The following is a 25,151-nucleotide window of genomic DNA, read 5'->3' as shown; positions in this document are numbered from 1 at the left end:
ACATGCTGCCGATATGTTTCCGGGCAAAATACAAAGTGCTGGTCATTATCTTTAAAGCCCTGAACAGCTTAGGTTCGAGTTATCTTAGAGAGTACCTCCTTCTGCACAATCCCCACTGCACTTTAAGGTAATCTGAGGAGGTCCATCTTCAGTTACGAGACCACATCGGAGCTTCCAAGCTAGAGTTCTTAACTTTTTGCGGTAAACCCCTCCTCCCCCGGTATATAGGCGGCTGCGCGGGCTTCCCTCTCCAGTCTTCTGAGTCCGCATTCTGAAAGAGACTAGCAGAAAAGACATGAGAAGAGGGGAGGATGGGTGGGCATGTAAGAGCACAGATGACCACTAGAAGAACCCAAGTTACAGGTAAGCAACCTGTCATTCTTCGACGTGGTCTCTGTGCTTTACACAAATGGGTGCATAGCAAGCTGCACCTGTGCCATGCTCACCTGGAGGAGGGATCAGGCGAAGATGGATTGTAGCACCGCCCTGCCAAACGCCATGACTTTTCTGGCTTGGACATCCAGGGCGTAGTGTTGTACGAATGAGTGCTTTGACACCCACGTAGCCGCCTGGTAGATGGCGTCCAATGGAATAGACCTGTCAAAGGCAGTAGACGCCGCGACCGCTCTCATTGAATGTGCCCTGATAGAGGGTGGGAGAGGCTTTTTGGAAATCTGGTATGCTAAGGAGATGGTGCGGACAACCCACCTGGATATAGTTTGCGTAGAAGCCTGCTTGCCTCTGTTAGGTCCAGAGTGGAGTACGAAGAGAGAGTTGGAGGTTCGAAGGGCAGAGGTGCGGTCGACGTAGAAGGCGAGTACCCGACGAATGTCCAGAATATGGAGACGTCGTTTGGCCTCAATCGACAGCTTGGCAAAGAATGCAGGTAAGGATATTGGTCGGGAGCAGTGAAACAAGATGACTACCTTCAGTAGGAAGGTAATGTCCAGAACAAGGACAGCTTTTTCTTTGTGGAAAATTAAGTATGGAGGGTCAACTCTAAGTGCCCCGAGTTCACTGACCCGCCTGGCTGAGGTGATGGCCATGAGGAAGGCTACTTTACAGGAAAGGAGATTGAAAGAAATTGTAGCCATGGCTTCAAAGGGAGGATACATGAGGGAAGAGAGCACCAAGGTCAGGTCCCAAGCCGGGGCCATTACCGGCAGGTCTGGAGAGAGGTGAGTGAGTCCTTTAAGGAAACACTTGACAGTAGGGTGTTGGAACCATGATGGTGTGGAGGGCGGAGAGTTAGCCACTATGGCTGCGAGGTGAACCCGCAAGGAAAGCATCTAAGTCCGGCCTCCTTGAGTGACAGCAAATATGAACAAACATGTTCTACAGAAAAAGAGTGTATGGGAATCTCCGTCTTTTAGAAAGTTCTGAAAGCGTGTCCACTTGTGGGAGTAGGAGGAGACAGTATCGGGTTTACGCGAGGCCTGGACTATTCGTAGCAGGTCTGCAAGCAGGTTGGGACTATGTGCCAAGCTGTGAGGTGGAGGCGCTGTAGATCTGGATGGTGGAGGCGACCGCTCTGCAGGGAGAGGAGGTGAGGGATGTGCGGGAAGCAGTGGTACCGATGGTTGGATAGGCAAAGGAGTCGGGGAAACCAGGGCCTCCTGGGCCACCACGGGGCAAAGAGTATGCAATGCGGGCGGTTCTGGGAGATATTCTGAAGGACTCAAGGAAGTAGAGGAATAGGAGGGAAGGCATAGACTAGGAGTCCTGTCCAAGTCATGGCAAATGCGTCCCCCATGGAATTGAGTCTGATCGCAGACCTGGAGCAATATTGGTGGCATTGCGCATTCGCCTCTGATGCAAAGAGGTCTATTTCTGAGAGGAACGAGCGGCAGAAGAGGGAGCGGAGCGTGGGGGGATGTAGTTGCCATTCGTGTGATGTTGTTTGAGTACTGCTTAGCCTGTCCGCCGTGACGTTGTCTTGGCCCTGTATATGGACTGCCAGGGGTGTGACGCTGTGGCGAATGCACCAGAGCCATATTTCCATGGCCAGGAACAGGAGGGAGCTGGAGGAGGTGCCGCCCTGTCAAGTTTAGTTCTTTGAAAGCAGTGCATTAATTTTTCTGTTGCTGGAGTTCACATTTCCTATGATACAAAGACAGACCGCTTTTTTCAGCAAGCCGTGTCAGATTCCCTTGTGGGAGTGTCTCTGATTCTGATTGATGGCAGCGGGAAGGCTGGCTGTTCACTGGCAGTGCAACCGTGGTGCGCAGTAGCACAAGTTCACCACACTGATGACAGCCCAAAGCTGGTGCTGGATGGAGAGAGAGCCAAGCAGGGCTCCCTGTGTAGCCGCCTATATACCGAGGGGGCAGGGTTACCGCCAAAAGTTAAGAACTCTAGCTTGGAAGCTCCGATGTGGTCTCTGTGCAGGCGCAAAGCCCATTTGTGTAAAGCACAGAGACCACGTGGTACTGGGCACCCACAGATACAACCACATTTAACCCAACATTCACAGCTGATGTTGATGAGGGAAACATGTATTTTCCCCCAGGAACATCGTCTTGTAGTAAGAATACAGGAGAAATGTTAATGCAACAGAAGCAGTACCTTGAAGAATGATTTTTGGGAGCCCCTGTAAATAATTAAGTGGCTCATGCACATTAATTGTGCCAAATAAATAAATACATGTCTTCTGGAGGTCTCAAGGTTATAGTTGGCAAGATGTGCACATGATCTTGGGATCAGACATAAACCAAAACCATGGTTTACTTAGCTAAATTGTGGTTTTGCATTCTGTCTAAATCTAAGCCTGCCCATAAATTCTAGTGTGAATTCACTGAATTTTGATAAACCATGGTTGGCACGATACCTTAACACCAGGGGCTGCTGCACCATGGAAACAAGAGTAGCTCTTCCTTAAGAAGCTATTCTGCTATGGAGAGTGAACTTATGAAGCTGAGTCCTGAGCTAGGGTCACCAGGTCCAGATGGTGAAAATAGTCAAAATCCGTCACCAAAATGTGGAAATAGTTGTCACTGGTCTCTTAAAAGTTTCCACTTACCATTAAAAATTGCATACAATTTGCATATGCTAATTGGTAGAATATATGAAAAAATAGGATATATTAGTTTGCTAAAAATAGGAAAATTTGAGAATAAATGCAACTCACACACCACTTTCTCCATACAGTTCAGACACCAGCCTCCTCACAGAATTCCAAGGGACATTTTCATTTTATTTTTAAGCACGTCTATCTGCTATCTATGATCTTGGGATAAAGTATTTCTGGCTTTGCACTGGGGAAAACCCAAGTATAATGCAGCGTGAAAATTAGATTTATTTCAATGAAAAGACTGTAGTCATCAAACCAAAGGTGGATCCAGGTAGAGGATAAGACTGAAAACATTTACAGTCTCCTAACTGACAGCAAATATTGAACAAAGCTTTCAGCATATATCTGATTTGTACTGTTTCCTGCCTTCAGCCACCCAACAGCTTTTAAATTCTAAGATATATCGCAGATCCAAGATTCTGAAGGATCTCTAACCTGTGGGGAAAAACTGAAACGTCTTACTAGACATAAAAATAAATCCAGTTTAAAATCTAAGCAAACTTCTTAGACAGAATTCTTCTGTATTTTGCTAGGAGAACAAAACAGGCAAGGAGACAGGAGAGACCACCATCAAATCTAAATCCATGAGAACCAAAGTGAGCAAAAGCAATGAGCAAATAAAACAGAAACACTACAAGGATCATTTAGCCAATGTGGTAATACATTCAATATACAGCATGAGTTAAAACTCATACGATATTTCTCACAAACAGATGGGCCTGTGAATCACAACTATTTGTTGGCTTAGCCCAAACCAGATGCTTGGGACAATCACATGCTTGCCCCTATTTATCTATAAAGTGGAGGTAGGATCTTTTACACCACAAAGCTATACACAGGGGAATGAACCCTGCCCCTCCCTTCCTCCCCTGCCATGCTCAGCTGCTTTAAGCAATTTCCGCCTCATCTCATTTCCTATAGAAGAGCTAGGCTGAAGAACATAGCAAGCCACCTTGTACTGAGTCAGACCATTGTTCCATCTAGCTCAGTATTGTCGACACAGACTGGCAGCAACTTCTCCACGGTACAGGCAGGGGTCTCTCTCAGCCCTATCTGGAGATGCCAAGGAGGGAACTTAAAACCTTCTGCTCTTCCCAGAGAAGCCCAATTCCCTAAAGGGAATATCTTACAGTGTACTTACATGTAGTCTCCCATTCAAATGCAAACCAGGGTGGAACCTGCTTAGCAAAGGGGACAATTCATGCTTGCTGTCAGAAGACTAGCTCTCCTCCAATAGGAAAGGGGAAAATGCTTTAAAAGCAGCTGTGTTCAGTGAGGTAAGGCAGGAAAAAAGGGTGGATTTCGCTCTTCTCCCCCCACATGCTCCTTTTGTTTTTATCCTGTTGTAAACTGCCCAGAGGTGTAAGTTTTGGGCAGTATAAAAATGTTTCAAGAAACAAATCTCCCACTCCTCTTTTTACAGGTGAACAAGACAAGTATGTTTCTCACACACACTTTTGCCTCAAACATCTATCTTGACCCTAACTTGAATTTGCAGGTTTGGATTTTGAAAAACCATCTGTAAAACCATCTAAACTCATACCAAAAAAAATTCACAAAAAATGTCTTATCTGTGACCACACTCTAGTTTAGCTATACTGTAAATAATACAGCTATATAAGGAGCATGAAGCACACTCAGCCAAGTGCCATAATTTTCTTCAGAGTCTGAAGCTTTCCTTTAGAATTCCATCTTTGGTTTCTAAGAACAGATACCATTTTGAATATGATGTAAACAGAGGCAGAGTCTGTCGCACATCTGCACAGCAGTTGCTTCAGCACCTCTTTCACTACCCATAACTTTGGAAAATCATAGGAGCATGAAATGAAGTCAGTCTTCAATTACTCATAAGGTTACAGCAACAGGGCAGCACACAAGAAGAAGGATAACTAGAGAATGCACTACAGACACATTAAAAGGACAGAACACCATGCTATGATACTGCACTATGTAACATCCTAAATTTTGTGTGTGTGTGTGTGTGTGTGTGTGTGTGTGTGTGTGTGTGTGTGTGTGTAAAGCCACAAGAACAGAAAGCAACTACTGATTTTTCTTAAAACACAAGAGGGTTTTTTTAATTCTTCTGTGGGGCCACAATCCCTTATACTATATTAAATGCTTGGTAAAGGTTTACTGTATTAGTATTTGCTTTCTTTTTGTTTTATTGTATTATTATCTGCTTTTACTCTGTAACCTGATTGTATTATTCTGTAGTTGTTTTATTTTATTTGGCCGTTGGCCGTAATAAAGTGGATGGATGGATATATTAAATGTCACTTTAGAAGATTCTAGAATCTTCAGGAGTGACAGGGGCTGTAACAGGTTCTAGTAGAATAGAGATCCTGAAAAGCTTTTGCATTCCAGTCCAAGTCTCTAAATCTTAAAGACTTTGACTGGAATGCCAATCCTTTAATATTTAGGATGAATTTTAACTGTATGTTTTGAGTGACGGTGAAACAGAATTTCACAGAGATTAAATTAATTTGCTGCATTTGACCTGCAGAACGGTTCCAAACACAGATGATATAGTACAATTCAGCACAATAAGTCCTGCTCTGTGGTCGCCAGGAGTCAACACCAACTCAACAGCACACTTTACCTTTACTATAGTCAATGGGGCTTCGCAAGTGCATTTGGGATCTGCAGTCGGTTTCAAGTTGTAAAAAAACTCACATCCTGTTTCAGAATCTGAAAAACTGCTTTCAGGCTTCAAACACTGAACAGTATGATGGAGGATTTGGGCTAAAACATGTATATAGGCGACAGTGTTCCCTCTAAGGCGTGCATGTGTGCGCGCGCTCACACATTTTTTGATGTCCGCTCAATTAATTTGAGATCCCGCTCAGGCTGAATCAGGAAGGCCCCACTCTGAATGTATGTGTGCACACACTGTCTTGATACTACCGCCCAGAACAAAATTCATTGCACACACCCATGAAAAAAATTAGAGAGAACACTGATAGGTGAGTGCCCCTCATAATGGTATACACTGTTCTTTGAAATTGGTTCCCAAGTACAAACTAAGGCAGTTCACATGACTGAAAACTGGTTAGGACAAGTGTCCTACCAAGCTTCAGGAGCTGTACACATTCCCAATTTTCAATCACATGCAAGCAAACAGCTAGGAAGAGAAGTGGGGAGTGATCATGTGTGAGAGAGGAGGGTGCTGTCCAACCCAGCAATTGTACCCAGCATTTTAACAAGGCAGGAAGAAAAGTTGTCCTTCCCAGCTCCTCTCTCATACATGATCACTCTCCCCTCTTTCTGCCTACTTGTTTGCGCACACATGCACAGCTCCTGAAACTGGGTAGGATGCTTGTCCTACCTAGTTTCCAATCGTGTGAACTGCCTTAACGTGTCATATGAAATGGGTTGGAGACTATCAGAAAAACAAATACTCATTACGCTTATTTTCTTCCACATACAGACAGATAAGATTTGGATAATCTATGTTTATAGAAATTCCTATTCACAACCAGTGTTAACAGGGATTCCCAGATGTGGTTGACTACAACTCCCATAATCCCCACACAAAAGCCATTGCAGCTAGAGATTTTGGGACCTGTAGTCAACAACATCTGGGAATACCTGTTAGAGGGAACACTGTTCACAACTGATTGTAAAAGCTGTCATATCCCATTTCCAAACTCAGGTTTTGTGAGTGGATGACATTTAGAGGACTTACTGTAATAGTGTAGATTTGAGATATAAATGAGTTGTCAAAATAAAGCATAGAAAACATGAATGAGCTGGGAGGAAAGTATAGTAGTTTTGCCAATTGGCCTGAAACAATTACAGGACCTCCAAAAAAGCGGGGGGGGGGAGACCCCCAAGGCAAAACAAGCGCTAGCCATTGGCTGAACTGCTCTGACAGCACAGCAGATGTAACTGAGAGCTACCAAAGATCACTCTGTTGAAATTAACATTCCCCCCACACCCCACTGTGCTTGCAGCCACCAGCTAAACTACTGTGATATCATGGAGTGTTCATGAATATCCAGACTGCTTATCAGCATACTGCTGGCATATTGAATGAACAGGCAAGGAAGCCTTAAGCAATTATTTACATTTATGAGCTGCCTTTCTAAAGGAAGTTGCCCAAGATGGCATACAAGATAAAAATAAATTATTCTGCAGACTGATTGGTATAAAGGTGGAATATTAAAAAAAAATAAAAGTAACCAATTACATTATGAAATCAACAAACAGTACAGCATAAAAAAATAAAAGTACCAGCAGCCAAAAGAAAACAAACAAGTTTTGATTTAATGGCAAAAAGCACACAGTGAAGTTTGCCTTGGGAAGTTTCTACTGGGAGGCTGTTGCATAAAATAGATGCCATGACTGAAAAGGCTCTGCGTCATACCTCAGAAACTCATATACTTTATGAACACAGGAAGCAGGAACACATGAAGACATGAAGCAGAATTGCACAAAATGACATGAGGTACTAGCCACATAATGGCACAGAGGGGAAGTAACTTGCCTAGGGAGCAATAAGTTACTGGTTCGAATCCCCGCTGGTATGTTTCCCAGACTATGGGGAAACACCTCTATTGGGCAGCAGCAATATAGGAAGATGCTGAAAGGCATCATCTCATACTGCGTGGGAGATGGCAATGGTAAACCCCTCCTACCAAAGACAACCACAGGGCTCTGTGGTCACCAGGAGTCGACACTGACTCGACGCTGGCACAGCTTTACCTTTAACTAGAGGCTCATTTCAAAGTCAGCACTCTCTGAGATATGAGATCAGGTCTAGGTTATGTAGGTCTTTAGAAGTAATAACCATCCTGTTAAATTGGACCTGGACGCTGACAGAAAGCCGGTGCCTTAACAACAGTGGTATATTTTATCTAATTTCTCATATTTTCTCTATGTCCAGCTTCTGACTGAGATAAGGATACAGCATTCTAAAGTTTCTGACCTTTTTCAAAGGCAGTCCCAAGTAGAGTGCAGTACCAGCCATAGATGATCAAGGATAGATCCCCAGTCTTAAAGAAAGGGGCACAACCAGGGTTAGGGTTAGACAAAAATGATAAAACTAAATCAAGGGTACTGCTAACACCTGGGACTCCAGGAGCAAAGCGCAAGTCAGAAGCACAGAATAAATCCATACATTAACTAATCTGAATCAGGGTGGATTTGATTTAAATCAAACTGATTTAAATCACGATTTAAATCACGATTTAAATCACTAGCAGGGTGAATAAAAATCAATGATTTTTTTAAAAAAATCAAAAAAATCTGATTTAAATCAAAAAAATCCGATTTAAATAAAAAAAATCTGATTTTTTTTATTTTTTTAAAAAAATCATTGATTTTTATCCACCCTGCTAGTGATTTAAATCAGTTTGATTTAAATCAAATCCACCCTGATCTGAATAAGTCTTTCTCCAAGTTCAGACAGGCTTTTACCTGTATGCCTTGCTATTTCACCAGAACAGGTATCATCAGAAAATCCTGGTAGTTGCTTTCAACCTAAGACATTTCCCCCTTTTTACATAGCAGACAAATTAAAATGAGTAATAATTCTTAATTTTTTTTAATGGCAAGTGATGTAGGAATTATGTAATGTTAATGCTTATTTACCCCAAGGGCCAACTGTACGATTGGGTTTCTAAATGCTTTAGGCTGGGGTATATATCACTTCTATATTTTTCCCCACTGGAAGCAATCTTGCAGAACAATGAGTATTTAAATAGTAGTACAGTACTTTAAAGGCAGATAATAGATTATGAAATGAACAGGGAGGGAATATGGCAACCATACAGGCAAATTCAACTTCTTTTATGCCTTATTTGGACAAATGTAAATATATTGCGTGCTTTGAAAAATATTTAAAATTTATGAAAAGAATAGTAGAAATCCAACAGCAGGCAGCAGCACAATTATGAAATCAGGTTTTTGCCTGGTAAGCAGCAAGCGCCCCTTAATGAACAGCCATGTACAGGCATCAGCTGCAAGTCACATACTCCTGCCATCACCTCCCTACTCACTCGACTGCCACAGTGTTCACCTTGGAGCCATGTTGGCCAAGACCGTTGCAGTTCTGTTTTTCTCCAGCTAAGAACACAGAGTGCATCATCAGTAATTTGTAAGACTAAGGGTCAAATAGTACCAAGTACAGCTGGTGCAGTAATGCAGACCTCCAGCCAATGCAACACACCTCAGTTCTATGGGGGCTGCCTGCACACGCACACACACATACACACTCAGTCTCAGGGCAGAGATGAAATAGTAGCACATGCAATAGTTACATTTTTCTCTCCCAACCCCCGCCACAGTTGCCAGACAGCCCAATTTCAGGGTAGCCCAGAGGACCCCACTATCTACACTACTTTGAATGGCTATGCCTTATGGTGAGCCCTTCTCTTGCTTGGGTTTAGCAAGACCCACAGCTGGTCGCTCAGCATGAGCAAAGCGTGAGGCAACGTGCCCCAAGGTCAGAACAGCAAAGACTGAATGAAACACCCACACCCCACTCTTTCACAAGAGAAGTGAAAGTAGCTGGTGAGTAGACTCCATTTCAAAAGGTGAATCAGTCAGGGAAGGAATCTTCCCTTCCACATGAAATAATGGCGAGGCACTCCTTGGGAGACACACAGATAAGTGGCACATTCCCTAACTTCTTTTGAATTAACAACTTAGCTGGCAAGGACTCAGGGAAATAAGTGCATCAGAACTGAAGAGGTGTAATCTTGTACACCTGAGAGGCATCCTGTTCTTGAAATAGTCAGTCTAGCATCTCTATTCAACACATACAACACATCTACATAACTTTACCTTTGCAGAGCAAATTTACACTCAAAGTGACTAATACCATGCAACAAACAACTTTATTATTGTGCATGGAATCTGCCACTTTCATGGTGGGTACAATGCCTTGGAAATTGCCTCAGGGCAGGTTTTGAGGTATATTTACCTCTAGCCAAAGCATATGGCCTCAGAATCTGCTTGGATCACTATCCTACAGACTCTCATATTGGCGAGTGGTAGTGTTTCACTCCTTGCCTCTCTTCCTCACCTTTCTGCCTCTTCCCCATGAGAAGACCTTCACCAACATACAATCAACACACCAACTTAATTGGGAAGGATAGGTAAACTAATCTCTTGCCCTCAACAGGACATCAAGCAATCAACACCAGAAATCAACAGAACACTAACCCCTTCCCCTTATCCCAAAGGATTCACAATCCCGTAATACAGACTAAAAGGGGCAGGTTGAAAGTTGATGCTCAGCATGGACTTATTAGTACATTAAGGATTAAAACTAATAATGTGAGAACCATATTGGAGAACTCCATATCCAAACACACTAATGCACTTTCAATGTGTAAAAGAGATATACTATAGTTCTTTTACTGTTATTAAGCCCAAAGTGCATTTTCCTGCATACCATTCTCTCGCCAAAGCCCTCTTTCAGTTTCCAACAAATCTTCAAAAGAATATTGGTTCTTTGCCAGTGAAGCTCACATTATCACATAGTATGTTGCCTTATGCTACTGTTCATTTCTTCCACTTTCAATTATGATAAAAAAAATAATGGGCTGAAACAGCAGTAGGGAATATGAATACAGAAAAGATATGCTCAGTTTCCTACCAACTAACTCAAATCTATTTATTAAGGTGTTCATTATCAGCAGGTGAACGTTAATCATGTTAAATACTTCCCATTTAAGAGAACTCCTTCTTCATGAACCCTGCCGCCTATTGAGCTCATCAGGGAGATTCATCATCTGGTGGCGACTCAGAGGTGAGCTTTTTCTGTAGTTGCCCCCGGGGCTGTGGAACACACTTCTTGCTGAGAATAGAGCTGCCCCATCCCTGATGGCTTTTAGGAAACAACTGAAGATACATTGCTTCAGCCAAGCTTTTAAGTTGAAATTTTAGCTCATGTTCATTGGATTTTATTGATTGTTCTAAATTTTATATATATGTTTTAAATGTGTTAAATGTTTTGGTTTGGATTGTTGTTTTGTTGCTGCCAAGAGACATTGAAAAATGTTTGCTTGTATATTTAAATAGAAAATGACACACACACCCCAACAACTTGATGAAGACCGAGCATGATCATTGTCCACCTTGTTGAAAATGTAAAGCTAAAAAAAAAAAGGGGGGGGGGAGATAGGGCTTTAATTAGTTCCCCTCACCTTTACATCTTGGATGTGGAGTGGGTGGATACAATTAGGGTTGGGATTACTTTGAAGCTAAAATACTGCAGTGATGGTGGAATAAACTAGGATTAGAGGGAAAATATTTCCTCTAATCCAAATTACCCATACCTCTAAGGACAAGGCGGGCAGGTAAAGGTAAAATGTGCCAACATGTCAATTTTGACTCCTGGAATCCACAGAGCCCTGTGGTTTTCTTTTGGTAGAATACAGGAGGGATTTACCATTGCCTCCTCCTGCGCAGTATGAGATGATGACTTTCAGCATCTTTCTATATCGCTGCTGCCCAATACAGGTGTTTCCCATAATCTAGAAAACATATCAGCGAGGATTTGAACTGGCAACATTCTGTTAAGCATTTCCCCGCTGTGCCAATTAACTAACAATTTAACCCCTCCTAAATGAGTCACCTTAAGTGGCACAGAAGGGAAATGCTTGACTAACAAGCAGAAGGTTGCCAGTTCAAATCCCCACTGGTATTATATTGGGCAGCAGCGATATAGGAAGATGCTGAAAGAAATCATCTCATACTGTATGGGAGAAGGCAATGGTAAACCCCTCCTGTATTCTACCAAAGAAAACCACAGAGCTCTGTGGGTGCCAGGAGTCAAAATCAACTTGACAGCACACTTTTACCTTTAAAAGAGCAAAGAGGCAACTTTTAAAAGTGGTGATTCTCTTTATTTAGCGAGGGGAGAGCAACTGGCCCTACCCATCCCCAGCACAGCATCTCTCCAATGGCTGTTGCTGGTGTCCATCTTATATTTCTTTTTTCGATTGTGAGCCCTTTGGGGGACAGGAGCGATTTTATTTATTTATATCTATGTTAACCACTTTGGGGATTTGGTTGAAAAGTGGTATATAAATATTCGCCATATTTGTATTTAAAGTATCCTGGATTGACAGGTGAAATTACAAAGATGCCCATCCTGGGGCATGCATTTCCCAAATCCTCTCCCCCAGACACACACAAACTGCAAGGGAAAGTAAATACCCTCCTCCCCAGATGGTATTGTTTGGGTCTGGGCCTAACTTCCGGCATATCTAACCTGAATCTGAGCTCTCAGCATTATGGGGCAATTATGCTACAGTGCTAGACTCCCAATTTTAAGGCTCAGTGAGTTCAGCTGACTCACACTACAGAGGGAGAAGGAGAAAGGTCTCAATCATTTATTCCCCAGTTACAATTCCTCATGGCCCTCACCTTGACAGCATGTCAAGCAATGTTCTTCTCTTGCTCTCAGACATCCCAGTTGCTGACTTGACATTGTTTGAACACCACATAAAAGATTTAAATTAATTTACTTCTGTGTTGCCTTAGGGTTCTCACACTATAATAATCTACTCCTTTACACCCTAAATATTTAGATAAAAATTATATTAAATACTGCAATGTTAGATTCTGCTTTGAGGTCTGTAATCATATGATATTCTTATACCAGTATAACATAAGAACTAAATGGCAGAATGGCCCGTTTTTACCCCAAAGACCAATTGTACGGTATTTTGGCATCTATGCACAAGCTACACAACACACTATAGTGCCTAATTTGTCTTCCAAGAATGATAAAGCTAAAGCTGGGCCCTTCTCAAAAGTTTAGGTGGTGCTTCCAGGGGGAAAGGTTCTTGTCTTGGAGAACTCTCTGGTTATCCCCTATCACTTTTAACCTACCCTTCCTTGCAACCCATTCCCTTCCATGCTCTTTATCATTCTACTCTCAGTCAAACTAGTCTGGATTCTGCAGGAATGGGGGAGGGGGAAGATCATGACCCCCCCCCCAAGAGTTTTTTTAAAAAATCTTAAAACCCACTTGTTCAGAGACGCTTTTTAATGCGCTTTATTACAGCCTAGTGGGTTCTTAATTTTAAGTATGTGGGTGTTTTTATTCTATGTTGTGTTTTATTGTGTTAAATTTTATATTATTTTCATTGTTTTATTGTTGTGAGCCACCCCGAGCTGTATTGTACTGGAGGGGCAGGATATAAATATTTTAAATAATAATCACCATCACATAGATTAAGTGTAACTCATGACCCGAATTGTTTATTCTGAGCACAGAATCTGGGCTTCCTTGGTACATAGTTCATTAGTTGTGCAAATGGTGTGTAATTACGTGTGAACGAACTTGAGAAAGAGCATCATATGCCAAGCAGACTGAGGTGGATAGATTTTTAAACACAATCTTCTTATGCCATTATAATGCAGGTGGGAGTAACTACTAAAGGCAAGACGACATTAAAAATGTGCAGCCCCACCAATCAGAGGCTGCAAACTGTTCTGGACAAGATCATCCAAAGGCAGGAAATAATTGTTGCTAATAGAGGCAAGTATGAGACTGCTTTAAAAAAAAAAAAGCCTTTCAGACATTTCATGATACTCCAAAGGTTTTCCTCTACTTGCAACTTTCCAATTTCATTGTTGCTTTTCTGCAACTAGTTGCACATTATCTATGTTCTTACAATGGGCCAATCCACGACTGACTTAATGAAAGAATGTGTGGAACCAACTCACTGCTGTAGTTACTGCTTATCTAAGGTGCTTTCATCTGGAGGACCAGAGGTGGTGGAGGAATGTCTCAGCTCTCACTTCTCCCCAACAGAGGGAAATGAGCACCGGGCCCAAACCCCAGCCACACTTTTCTTGCAGTTGTAAGAAATCAACCCTCCACTGCATTCTAACAGTCCAAGTGAGAGGAAGTATTATTGGATTCTGTTGCCCCGCCGCTCCACCAAAAGAGATCTCAATGTGGCTTACAATTTTAAAAATAGTCATAGCACACATTCTAACTAGGGGTGTGCAATTCAGGTTTTCGGTTATTCGGTTCAGGACCCGAACCGAATCACCCCTGTTCTGTTCTGTGCCCGAATATGGGCTACCCAAATCACCCCTGATTCGGTTCGGATTCGGATTAAATCCGAATCCGAATCGATTCAAGTTAGAAAAACGGGTCCCAGGGGCAAAATAGTGGGGTGGGGTGGTAGTGCCCAATGGGTGGAGGCTACCACCCAAATTTCAGGGGGATTGGGCAAAGGGCTGATTTTTGGGGAATTTTTAAAGTTTTAGTGTCTTTGGGGCAGTTCTGGGGCATAGCGTGGGATCTGGGCAAAAAGAGTGGGGTGGAGTGGTAGTGCCTAATGGGTGGAGGCTACCACCCCAATTTCAGTGATTGGGCAGAGGGCTGATTTTTGGGGTTCTATGATAGCAAATTAGAGTGGATTCATGGTGTTTCATTGAAAATCTCATTTGCTATCACAGAATCCACACTCAGAATACCTCAGAAACAACAGAATCCTGTACCCCATGGGTTAGAAACCCATGGGGGTGGTTGGCACCCTATGTGCACTACACCACCACTCACTCTGGGCCACCCCAGCACACCCCAAGTGCACTTATGGGGCTGCTGAAAGCTCCATTATTATACTTTATGAGGAAAAACCTTAAAGACGCGTAAACTTCAACAATTCCCCAAAAATCAGCCCTCTGCCCAAATCCTTTGAAAAAATTCAGGTAGCTTCCTTGCCCCTACCTGGCACTACCACCAACCCCACACTGCTCTAGGCCACCCCTTTGCCCCTGACGTGAAGCTATACATTTGCTAACACCTCCATGCTTCTTGATGGAGAAAAACCTTAAAGACGCGAAAACTTCAACAATTCCCCAGAAATCAGCCCTCTGCCCAATCACTCTGAAATTGGGGTGGTAGCCTCCTCCCATTAGGCACTACCACCCCACCCCACTCTTTTTGCCCAGATCCCACGCTATGCCCCCGATCTGCCCCAAAGACACTAAAACTTCAAAAATTCCCCCAAAATCAGCCCTTTGCCCAATTCCCCTGCAATTGGGGTGGTAGCCTCCACCCATTAGGCACTACCACCCCACCCCACTATTTTCCCCCTGGGACCCGAAATTCGAGCTGACGTCACATCAGACCTTTTTGCATTCAAATCAATGGAGGCAAAAGGGCGGGAAATTCAAAGAGACGCCATCCCGAATCACCCGAATTTTTCGGGCACGAATCAGGGGTGATTCGGCTCAGGCATGAAAAATATCGGGGGGCATCGGGGGTGATTCGGTTCGGCCCCGAATCACCCGAAATTGCTCATTTTGGGCACAGATCGATCTGTGCCCGAAACGTTTTGCACATCCCTAATTCTAACAGCATGCAGCCTTCATTAAAACAGTTAAGTGCAACCAGGTTGCAAGATCTACACAACTATGCATTTTTAAATGGGATGATCATTAGTCACAGGGTCTAGATCACATAGTAGCTTTCTTACATTTCTATGCTTACAAAGTATACTGGAACAAAAAGTGAGGCCTAAATTCTTTTAGGGCTAGATATATAATGTAATAGATAACTTGCACATTAATATAATAGCATGGTCTAATGCAGCGATCTTCGCTATTTTTCAAGTGGGAGCCACTTTGGCCAAACAATTTCAATATGAAAACCATTTCCAACTGGACAGTACTGCATTATTTTTGGTGTGGGAGTGGCCCACTAAGAGACAGAGCCTCTCCTAAGAGCTCCATGGGGAAAGTGTTAGGAAGGGCTACACTTTCTAGGACTCTGTGCACGCCTTCCAAGATGGTACAGGGCTTTGTTTCTCTTACAGGAGCCTCCAGCACTGAGTAAAGTGCAGCACTGCACAGTGGAAACGGTCATCTGCACATGATGCCAGAGGGACTGTACAGAGTATTCAGCTTTGCTGAAGCTTCACACAGGGCCAACAAACAGTTAGTCAGGGTGTCACACTTAGGGTTGATGGGAGCCATCATTGGCTTCATTCTACAATGAAGAACACTGGTCTAATGTCTCATGTAAAGCCCAGGTCCATAGCTAGTAGATTCTATCAGTACCAATACTCTTTCTATTATTCTTAAGTCATCATTATTACACAGCCCGAGGAGTGTGTGCCAACTCACTGGGAGGTGGAGCATACGTAGGATTTGGTGGTGGAAAGTTTTCTGTGAAGTTGACATTGCACAGGTCAGTGTTGCAGCAGCAGAAACGATATGTTCCATTCTGAGCTGAAGAAGGAGGGTTGGTTACAATGCATTCCTCAGAGTGACATTCTTGGGGGTCTCCTATATGAGACCAGCATCCTGGGGGGAAAGCAGCAAATGAAATAGCACTAGGTCAGTTTTATGCATGGTACTATATTTAGCTTGTCAAATGTTCTGTCTGTTTTGCTCCTCAATTTCAAATGCTCATCTGATTCTTTATTCTGTAACTACAACAGAGACATGAACTCATTGGTCCTATTTTGACATATACATGAACTGATTTCATTCTTAATTCTGTGAATGCCTCTCCTCCACACAAGCCTGTCTGCCTTTTAAGATGGGCAAGCAGTAGCGGCCAGTGAGGGCAGTGCTGGGGGGTGGGGGCAGTGGCAGCAAGAGGTGCCATTAAAAATAAACCAACAGGCGCTTATTAGCATTAAGGCAGCACCTGCAAACTGCCTCAAGCAGTGGTGAGGAGGCAATGGTAAACTCCTACTGTATTCTACCACAGAAAACCACAAAGCTCTGTGGATGCCAGGAGTCCAAATCGACTTGACAGCACACTTTACCTTTACTTTAAGTTTCTCCAAAGCATGCCTGAAGACATTATTGCCTGGAGCAGACATACAGTAATTAGGTTTTGTGGAGGACCCTGTGGATATTCATGCTCCCCAACCCTCAGATGGGCAGATGAGCATTCCCTCTGATCTATCCTTTCTGTTTCACAGCTAACTATGGTGCAGATGTAATGCCAACCAGTGTTAATGCTAACCACAGCACCAAACTACAGTCTGCATCATTCTGTTAAAAACATGTTTGCAAATTAACTATGGTTACCAATACCATTTGCATTGGTGCATCTATAACACTAACCACAGTTCACTCTAAAACTGGAGGGCTGGGGGAATGCCTACATGAGAGGCAAGGGGTTAGACAATTGAGTCGTGTTGTGTCTGCACTGGGGCAATCCTTTGAAAGTCCTTCATAAGAAAAGGTAGTATGTTAATCTGAGGATATTTTTGTTTAAAAGCTGCTTATTCTATTATTTCACTGCAGACTGAACTGAGAACACATATATTGTTCCAATGAGTGATGGTAGCCAGCACACAGGAAGTGCAAAGGTGCAAATGTATCCTAAATACAGTGATGCTCCTTTTTGTCTCTGTTTTGTCTCTGTTTTGGCAACTCTGTGTCCCACTCAATCCTGCTAGTCCACATAGACTAGCTACAATGAGAATGAAGTCCACAGATGATTAATCAGAGTGCTGATCACCTGTAAACCTATTTACGCAGAACTATCCTCTAGATTAGGGGTACGCGTGGACACTGTTTTTCACAGTTCAGTCAAACTGACTGGCCGGTCCGGTTCAGCAGATCGAGGGGCTATGTAAAGTTACTTGTAAAGGGGAATCCGATGAGGACTGCCCTTTACAATCAAAGAGGAATCCTTCACAAAAGACTTCTAAAGGGCGGCCGGTGGAGGACAGGGTGGAACCAAGGCACCTTTAAAAGTAAGTGATAAGGTGCTTACTGGTGGCAGCAGCTGCATTACCACTCAAAGTCGCCTGGGCTCAGTGTGGAGCAGTGGCACAGCTCCGGCACTAACCTGGCCTCCAGGCCACTGCTCCACACCGGTCCCAGGCAGCTTTGAGGAGTGGTGCTGAGGCCGCCAGCACCAGTAAGCACCTTATCACTTACTTTTAAAGATGCCTTGGTTACACACACACACACACACACACACACACACACACACACACACAGGCCGCCCTTTAGAAGCCGTTTGTGAAGGATTCCGCTTTGCTTGTAAAGAAGAATCCTCAGCAGATTCCCCCTTACAAATACCCTTGAACTGCTGAATTGGTCCACGATGGACCAGGCTCAATTTGGTTAGATTGTGGACCGGCCAACCTTTCTGAAGGCCAGTCCAGTTTGTAATCGAGCTGTTCAAACTGGCGCAGTTTGTGGAGGACCAGTTTGCTGTGAACCGTTCATGCATACACCTACCCTAGATCAGGGGTAGGCAACCTTGGCACTCCAGCTTTTGTTGAACTACAACTCCCATAAATTATGGCTGGGGAAGATGATGGGAGTTGTAGTTCATCTGCAGCTGGAGTGCCACTGTTGCCTACCCCAGCTCTAGATGTTCAATGTTTTTGTAGGTTGGGCAATAATACAGTTTCCTACCAATGTATACTGACTGTTCAAGCTTAATAAAATGGTTCTATCAGTAAGTTTCAGTGAGATAAATGAAACGAGCAAGAACTACAAGAAAATTGCTATCTTGCCAAATTCCTATTAAGATCTTCAAATAGATTACATTTAACTACAACATAAAAATGACCACTGAATGTTACCTTGTTTCACAAGACGTATGTCTCCTTCTCGTGATTTCTCCCAAAGACCATAACAGGTGCTGCCTTTTGTACACAGAACTGTACCATTCTCTTGAGAGATTCGACTTTCGCTAATTCCATGATCATGACCCATTTGGTATGGGTCTCTAAAAGCACACAACGTCTCTTCACTCTGGGCAGCTAAAACAACAAAACAAAACAAAACAAACTCAAGTTCCAGACTGTGGCAATTTAAATCTAGGAATAATGACAGAATTGGAATAGGTCTTTCAGAACTTTACATCTTTCAGAACTTTACATCTAGGAAAAGGCTATCAAATTCCCTATCATGGATTTCTACTGGAAGCTAATACAATTCATTCTTGAGTTGATGCAACATTTTTCTTTACCACTTTAATTTTGTGTGAATATGCTGTGCTGGAACAGTCTCTCTTCCTCAGCACCACATAAGTGATCACCATGTCATATATATCTCTTAAATGTACCAAAAACTCATATTTGCAGAACTATTAGCCACAATGTAACACAGTAAAGGAAAAGCATTTAAAGTGGCCTGCAGCAGCACACAAGCTTGGTCTTTTTTATGGTACTGAGAATGAAGATGCTTTTAAAATTCAGTAAGGGAAACCGGATGAACAGGAACACATGCAGTCCAAGACTACATTATCTGAAAATCTTAGATCATCATAATTAGTATTCCCAAGGAGCATCTCTCTCCCTTGAGCTAGAAAATTAAAAGATCAAAATATCTTAAGATCCCAGAAATTCAAAGGAATTTCTGTACATTTTTTCTTTTTGATACACACGATAAATTAGGCCACAGCTCATCATAACAACCCTATGTAATGATTTCATTAGGATGGAAGAAAAGCTGTTCAGAAGAAAAGAACTGTTAAAGGTCCTTATAATTCTTATAATTTACACAGGCTGCATCAATCAAAGCAAAATTCCTGTTTGGAACATTTCCAGCGTATTCAAAGATATGGACTGCACTCCTAGGAAACAGTGTTCAGTAACTGACATATAGTTAAAAATAGTTTTTGAAAAGCAACTAGAAAGCAATGATTCATAACTGATTGTCCTACTTACTAAATTAACTTTTGCCTTAAATCCAGATTTAGCTGTTTTCTAGCACTGAATAGAAGACGTAAACTTTCTGGAAGGCAAGAAATACACACTAACAAGCCAGAGTTTTTAATATTTTTATCATCTAATATGTTATATGTTTATTGCTGTTCTTGACACATATTCTATTCACAAAACCAACTGTTTGACATATATTAACCAAGAATAAATATACCAAATTGAGATTTGGGTACACTTCCCCATAAAAGTACAACCTTTTCATTTCCAAAGGTACATTCTGGCTCTTGCATTCCTCTGCTCTACCTCCTCTTTTATATGAACTAGATAAAGACCTGTTATCATTCTTTAAAGCTTATTTCATGCCTGATAATTAAGTAACTCAGTAATTCTGATTCTAGTGCTAGACAGTGGTAGTATACACCGTTCAAAAGGGAAAAAATGTGGTTTGGTTTTTTTTAAAAAGTGCCCTGCCATTTTCCAGTGGCAGGGTGCCGTTCTGGTGTAGAGTTTGCTTTAGTTTTTCAAAAGTATACATGAAAGGTTAATTATTATTGCAAATATGTATATACCACTTTTCAACAAAAAATTTCACAAAGTGGTTTACATAGAAAGAACATCATAAGCATTAGGGATGTGCCAAAATGCTATTTGGCATCCAAATCACAGGCACATCCCTTTAAAACCAAGGGCTTACATAGCCCCTTTAATATGGAGGGAAGCAGGTCCATATCTGCTCCTCCTGCTTTCCCCATCATTTTTGTAACCCCGGCACTCCCTCCAGCTATGCCCAAGCGCCAGTAGGGCATCTTCCAGCTGCCTTTGTGTGATGCTGGCATGCACATGGCCTCTACGAATGCACAGTGGCCATCTGCATGGTCAGCAACCATGCTGACCAAGCAAATACGTGGAGGCCATGAGCGTGCCAGTACCACGCGACAGCAAGGATGTAGAGGATTATAGCCTTTGTCTCAGATCAAGCTCATGTGAGGGAAAGATATGCTGAATCACATCTGCTGAGCTGTATGACTATGCTTCTCCCAATACTCTTCTGTATTTTTGGTAGGTTCAAAAAAAATGGCTGCCGCCACCATCCCTCTTTATTACACAGCTTGAACCTCCCTGGGCTTGGGGTGGAATCCCAGGCAAAACTCTCTTTATTTTGCTACTAAACAAGAAGCACGTTCTGAGAAAACTGATAGCGGCTGAATGCCTGAGGAGACGTGTTTGCACCAGAGAAATCCCCCTTTAGCTCCCCCCTTTCCTGAGTGAAAAACCAACTGAGAGGCTAGTAAAAGAAAAACAAAAATAAAAAGTTTGATTCAAGTACTACAGACTGCTTCCATCTGAGACTTACTCATCTTTTAGTTACAGATAAAATTACTCAGTAGGTTGCAAGAATACTTCAAAAGCACCCCAAATGATGTTGGGGCAGCACACTTTAAAAATCTAGGTTACCCAGTTGCAAAGAACAGGTATGTAGAAAACTGCAAAAGCACCTTTGCATGCATACAGAGTCTTTTGCTACGCCCTAGGTATATGGAGCATAAGCTAGTGTTTCATATTTCAATTACGTTACAGGTAAACTATAATAGAACAGTATCAGGGATATGCAACACACACACCCAAAAGGAATATAATTTCTAATGCAAAGTCTGACTAAAACATTTCCCTAGACTAAACTTCCCAAAACCAAAGCCCAGGCTTCCGTTTCTTGAATTCACCAAACTCCAGACAAGAATTCAAACTTCCTGCCCTCCTATCTTGCAAGGATCTGCAGAGTCATTTTCCTGCAGCCATTCTTCCTGGACACATGTCCTCCTCTAAGAAAGAACTGCCTCTTCCTTCCAACAGTTCTCTAGATCCCAACCACCTGGTGTGCTGATTGGCTGAGCCCTGGAGTTCACCAGTCTGTCAGTCAAGACAGGGTTCACTTTCGGTTAACTCTTTAGGGGGGAGGGGCGTCTAATCAATACAGAGGAGAATAAATATATTACTCTACATGTGCACTTTCCAGTGGGTACTGGCAACAATCAGATCCAAATCTATATGCGTATTGCAACAATGCCAGTTGTGTTTCGGCTTTTCCAGGGGGACAGCTTGGAGGAATACAAAACCTACAAAAAGCAGTTTGACCAAAAACCATGGTATGGCAATGGCAGTTATACAATACCACAATAAAATCTCTAGGTATTATACTGCAGGACAGACATGTTTAAAAAGTCATACACGAAGCCCTTGAATATCGTGGGAGTTACATTCCCCAATAACACCATGAATGCCAAAACCATGATAAATGAAACCTTGTAACTATGGGAATGATGGGGTTAGGTTCCCTGGTACATTAAAAGCACATTAAAAAAAAAACCCAGAAAAAAGACAGAAATAAGCGAATACAGCACTGTACCTGTATTCCAGCTCCTCCAGAAATGTCCCCAAAAAAACAAAATAAAAAGGGCTCAAAATGTTGCAAAATACATCCCAGCATAGCTCTACACTGCCTCCACAACTCTCTCCAAACTGAAAATGCCACCAGAAATGTGAAACACTGTCACAGGAATTGTGAATCATCAAAATTGACTCTTGCAATAATTGAAACCAGGTATAAACCAGATAGTAACTGATTCAGAATATGACTAAATGTAAAGAAGACTAAACTAATGACAACGGGTACAGCAAACAGCCCCAGAATTGATAATGAAGACACTGAAGTGGTGGAAAGCTTCTGCCTTTAGGATCAAACGTCAACAGTAAAAGATCCAGCAGTCAAGAAATACGCCGCAGACTAGCACTTGGTAGAACTACAATGAAGGCCTTGGAAAGGATATTTAGATGCCATGACGTTTCTATACCTATAAAGATTAGAATCGTTTGAACAATGGTTTTTCACGTGACACTCTATGGATGCATAAGCTGGACTTTGAAGAAACAAGACAGAAAAAATATTGACGCTTTTGAACTTTGGTGCTGGAGAAGACTTTTGAGGGTACCCTTGGACAGCCAGGAAAACAAACAAATGGATCACATAACAAACTGATCCAGAATTTTCAACTGAGGCACAAATGACCAGGCTCAAACTATCATAACTTTGGACTCAGTATGCAAAGACCCAGCTCCCTTGAGGAATCTATAATGCTGGGGAAAGTTGAAGGAAAGAGAAGAAGACAACCGGCAGCAAGGTGGATGGACTTGATTACAACAGCAATGAATGCACCACTGAGAGACCTAAAAGGCCAAGTTGAAGACAGATCATTCTGAAGAACGTTTATCTATGTGGTCGCTAAGGGTCAACTTGATGGCACTTAATCAATCAATCAATATATAGCTTGGCTGCAAATAGCTGAAACTGTGAATGCTGAACCCGTGGTATTTGGGGCCTCCTATACTTTACTTGTGACATCTCTGCTTATTTTAATGATACAGAAATCACCATTACATTCATAAAGCAGAACATTCTCTACACACACCCTGCCCAGGACAATAGTCTAACAACAAACAATTGGGGTGATATTTGTTAATACCAAGATTATACTGTCTGAACTCTTCATGCCACAGAATCCTCATAATGCTCAGCTACCCTAAAAATTACTACATAATTCTGCAAAAGCTGTATTCTGTTTTGTTGCAATTACCAGGCAGCATGCTCAGACATTTTCTTGGCTACTAATGTTACCTTTCTTTTTTAACCCTTTTAGATATCTCTGAAAACAAAGGAGTTAGCAACTAGCATGTGTTGAATTGAATAATAATTGCAAGTTGCATACACACTGTTTTATACTCAGGAACAGATTCTTTGTTCCTGGAAAGCTCAGCTGTCCTGCATTTTCTGATCCTTGGCACTGGACTGCTGAAGAAACAAAGAGAGGATGTTGTTTCTATCTTGAGTAACAAAGGCCGATTCAGTCCTAAATCTAAAGATGACTTTAAAGGAAAGAGAAGAATCATTAACATCCCCTTAAGTGCAAATTATTTGCTCCTTATGAAATCTTAACTATTCTAAAGTTGTACGCATAGACTGGAAGGAAAACTTCTGCTCAACAAAAGCTCTTTTCCCAGTATCTCCAATATGCTTGTATTTTTAGGGCAAATTCAGACATTTAGAATTTCCACTGCATGATAGATGGGAACACTATTATTACGTGGGGAACCTGATTTGTGACTAGGTTCCTGAAGCAGGTGCAGCCTTGTAGAACTAGTTTCCACAGCACACTCTTCAACCACCGCAATCACAGAAACTGCCTCGGAGAGACTGTGGCTGTACCTATGGATGGATGAAGCAGGCCAGATAGAAACATTGGTCTTACCTGTGAAGGGTTCTTTTCTGCCCTAATCAGAGCCCATCCTTTACCATAGGGTTGTGTATCCATCATGCCTCAGGAACAGACAGAAAGTTACCACAGCAGAAATTTTGGTTAGCAGTAGGTGGAGCCCCAAAACCCCAGTTCCAGACTGTCACGCGGAAGTTGCCATAGAAAATAGAGAGCTATAGGAGAAAATTTTTTACTGGAGATAAAAGTACACTCATTGTAAGGAATGAAGACAACCTGGAAGCCCAGAAGCCAGAAATGACACGCTTGTTGGTTAACGCTACCTGAAATGGAGCAACCAAGTAGAATCCAGGATCAGAAGGAGACTCTAGGTGGTGTGAGAAAAAAGAATGGAAGGAGTGTAATATCACAGGTGGGCCGGATGGGCTCCGATTACGGCAAAAAAGAACCCTTCACAGGTAAGACCAATGTTCCCCCCCCCCACCATAATCGGAGCCCATCCTTTAGCATAGGGACATACCAAAGCCTACCACCAGTATCCAGGGAAGTGGATATTACACAGCCAGTTGTAGGATCATCAGAATTCCATACCGGGAAGAGATAGTCATAAGTTAGGAACATAACGGGGAGACCCAAGCTAAAAAATTGTAATATTATGACAGGGAGCAATAAAAATGCATTCTGTATCGATTCAGGAGTAACAGAAAATGCTTGAGAGACATTAAGCTATTCACAGAATAGGATGAGGATTACCAAGTCTCGATTTATCTCATAGAAGGTAGATCCCTTTCTGTTGAGGGGAGAGGCGGTGCAAAAGTGTATTGTAATGTAATGGATAGACAATGTGTGTCTATTACCAGTAAGGATGCATTATTCATGCCATCATCTGAGAATAATTTATTACTATGAAAAGTAGAGTTACGTTTGAAGACAATCAGCTTTATATTAAAAATGAAAATAATTTGATTATGGCTGTAACTCTAAAGGAGAATATATTGTTTGAATTGGACACTATAAAGACAGAGCAAGTCTAATAACGGTGCCATCACAAGTCATGTGACTACTTTGGCACTAGCGCCTAGCACTTTTGAATATAAAAGTGATCCCTGAGCTTGAGAAGGGGAACGTAATTAAAGATTTTAGGGTACAGCCATGTATATAGGCTGCATCCAAATTTGACTGTTGCCTTCATGC

General features: G+C 42.3%; 1 protein-coding gene across 1 annotated transcript in view; it reads right to left on the bottom strand.

The window, feature by feature from the left end:
- The window catches only part of BMPR2 (bone morphogenetic protein receptor type 2), a 156,998-nt gene that overhangs the window by 51,903 nt on the left and 79,944 nt on the right, over positions 1–25,151 (bottom strand). Inside the window, exons 2-3 of the mRNA XM_053280647.1 lie at positions 18,607–18,786; positions 16,172–16,351 (exon numbers count right to left, since the gene is read on the bottom strand). Coding sequence (XP_053136622.1) covers positions 16,172–16,351; positions 18,607–18,786 — 360 coding nt within the window. The remainder of the gene's footprint in view (positions 1–16,171; positions 16,352–18,606; positions 18,787–25,151) is intronic.

The sequence above is a fragment of the Hemicordylus capensis genome, chromosome 1, assembly GCF_027244095.1.
Source record: "Hemicordylus capensis ecotype Gifberg chromosome 1, rHemCap1.1.pri, whole genome shotgun sequence".
Classification (NCBI taxonomy): Eukaryota; Metazoa; Chordata; class Lepidosauria; order Squamata; family Cordylidae; genus Hemicordylus; species Hemicordylus capensis.
The sequence above is the reverse complement of the archived record's forward strand: the minus strand, read 5'-3'. Positions and strand labels throughout refer to the sequence as shown.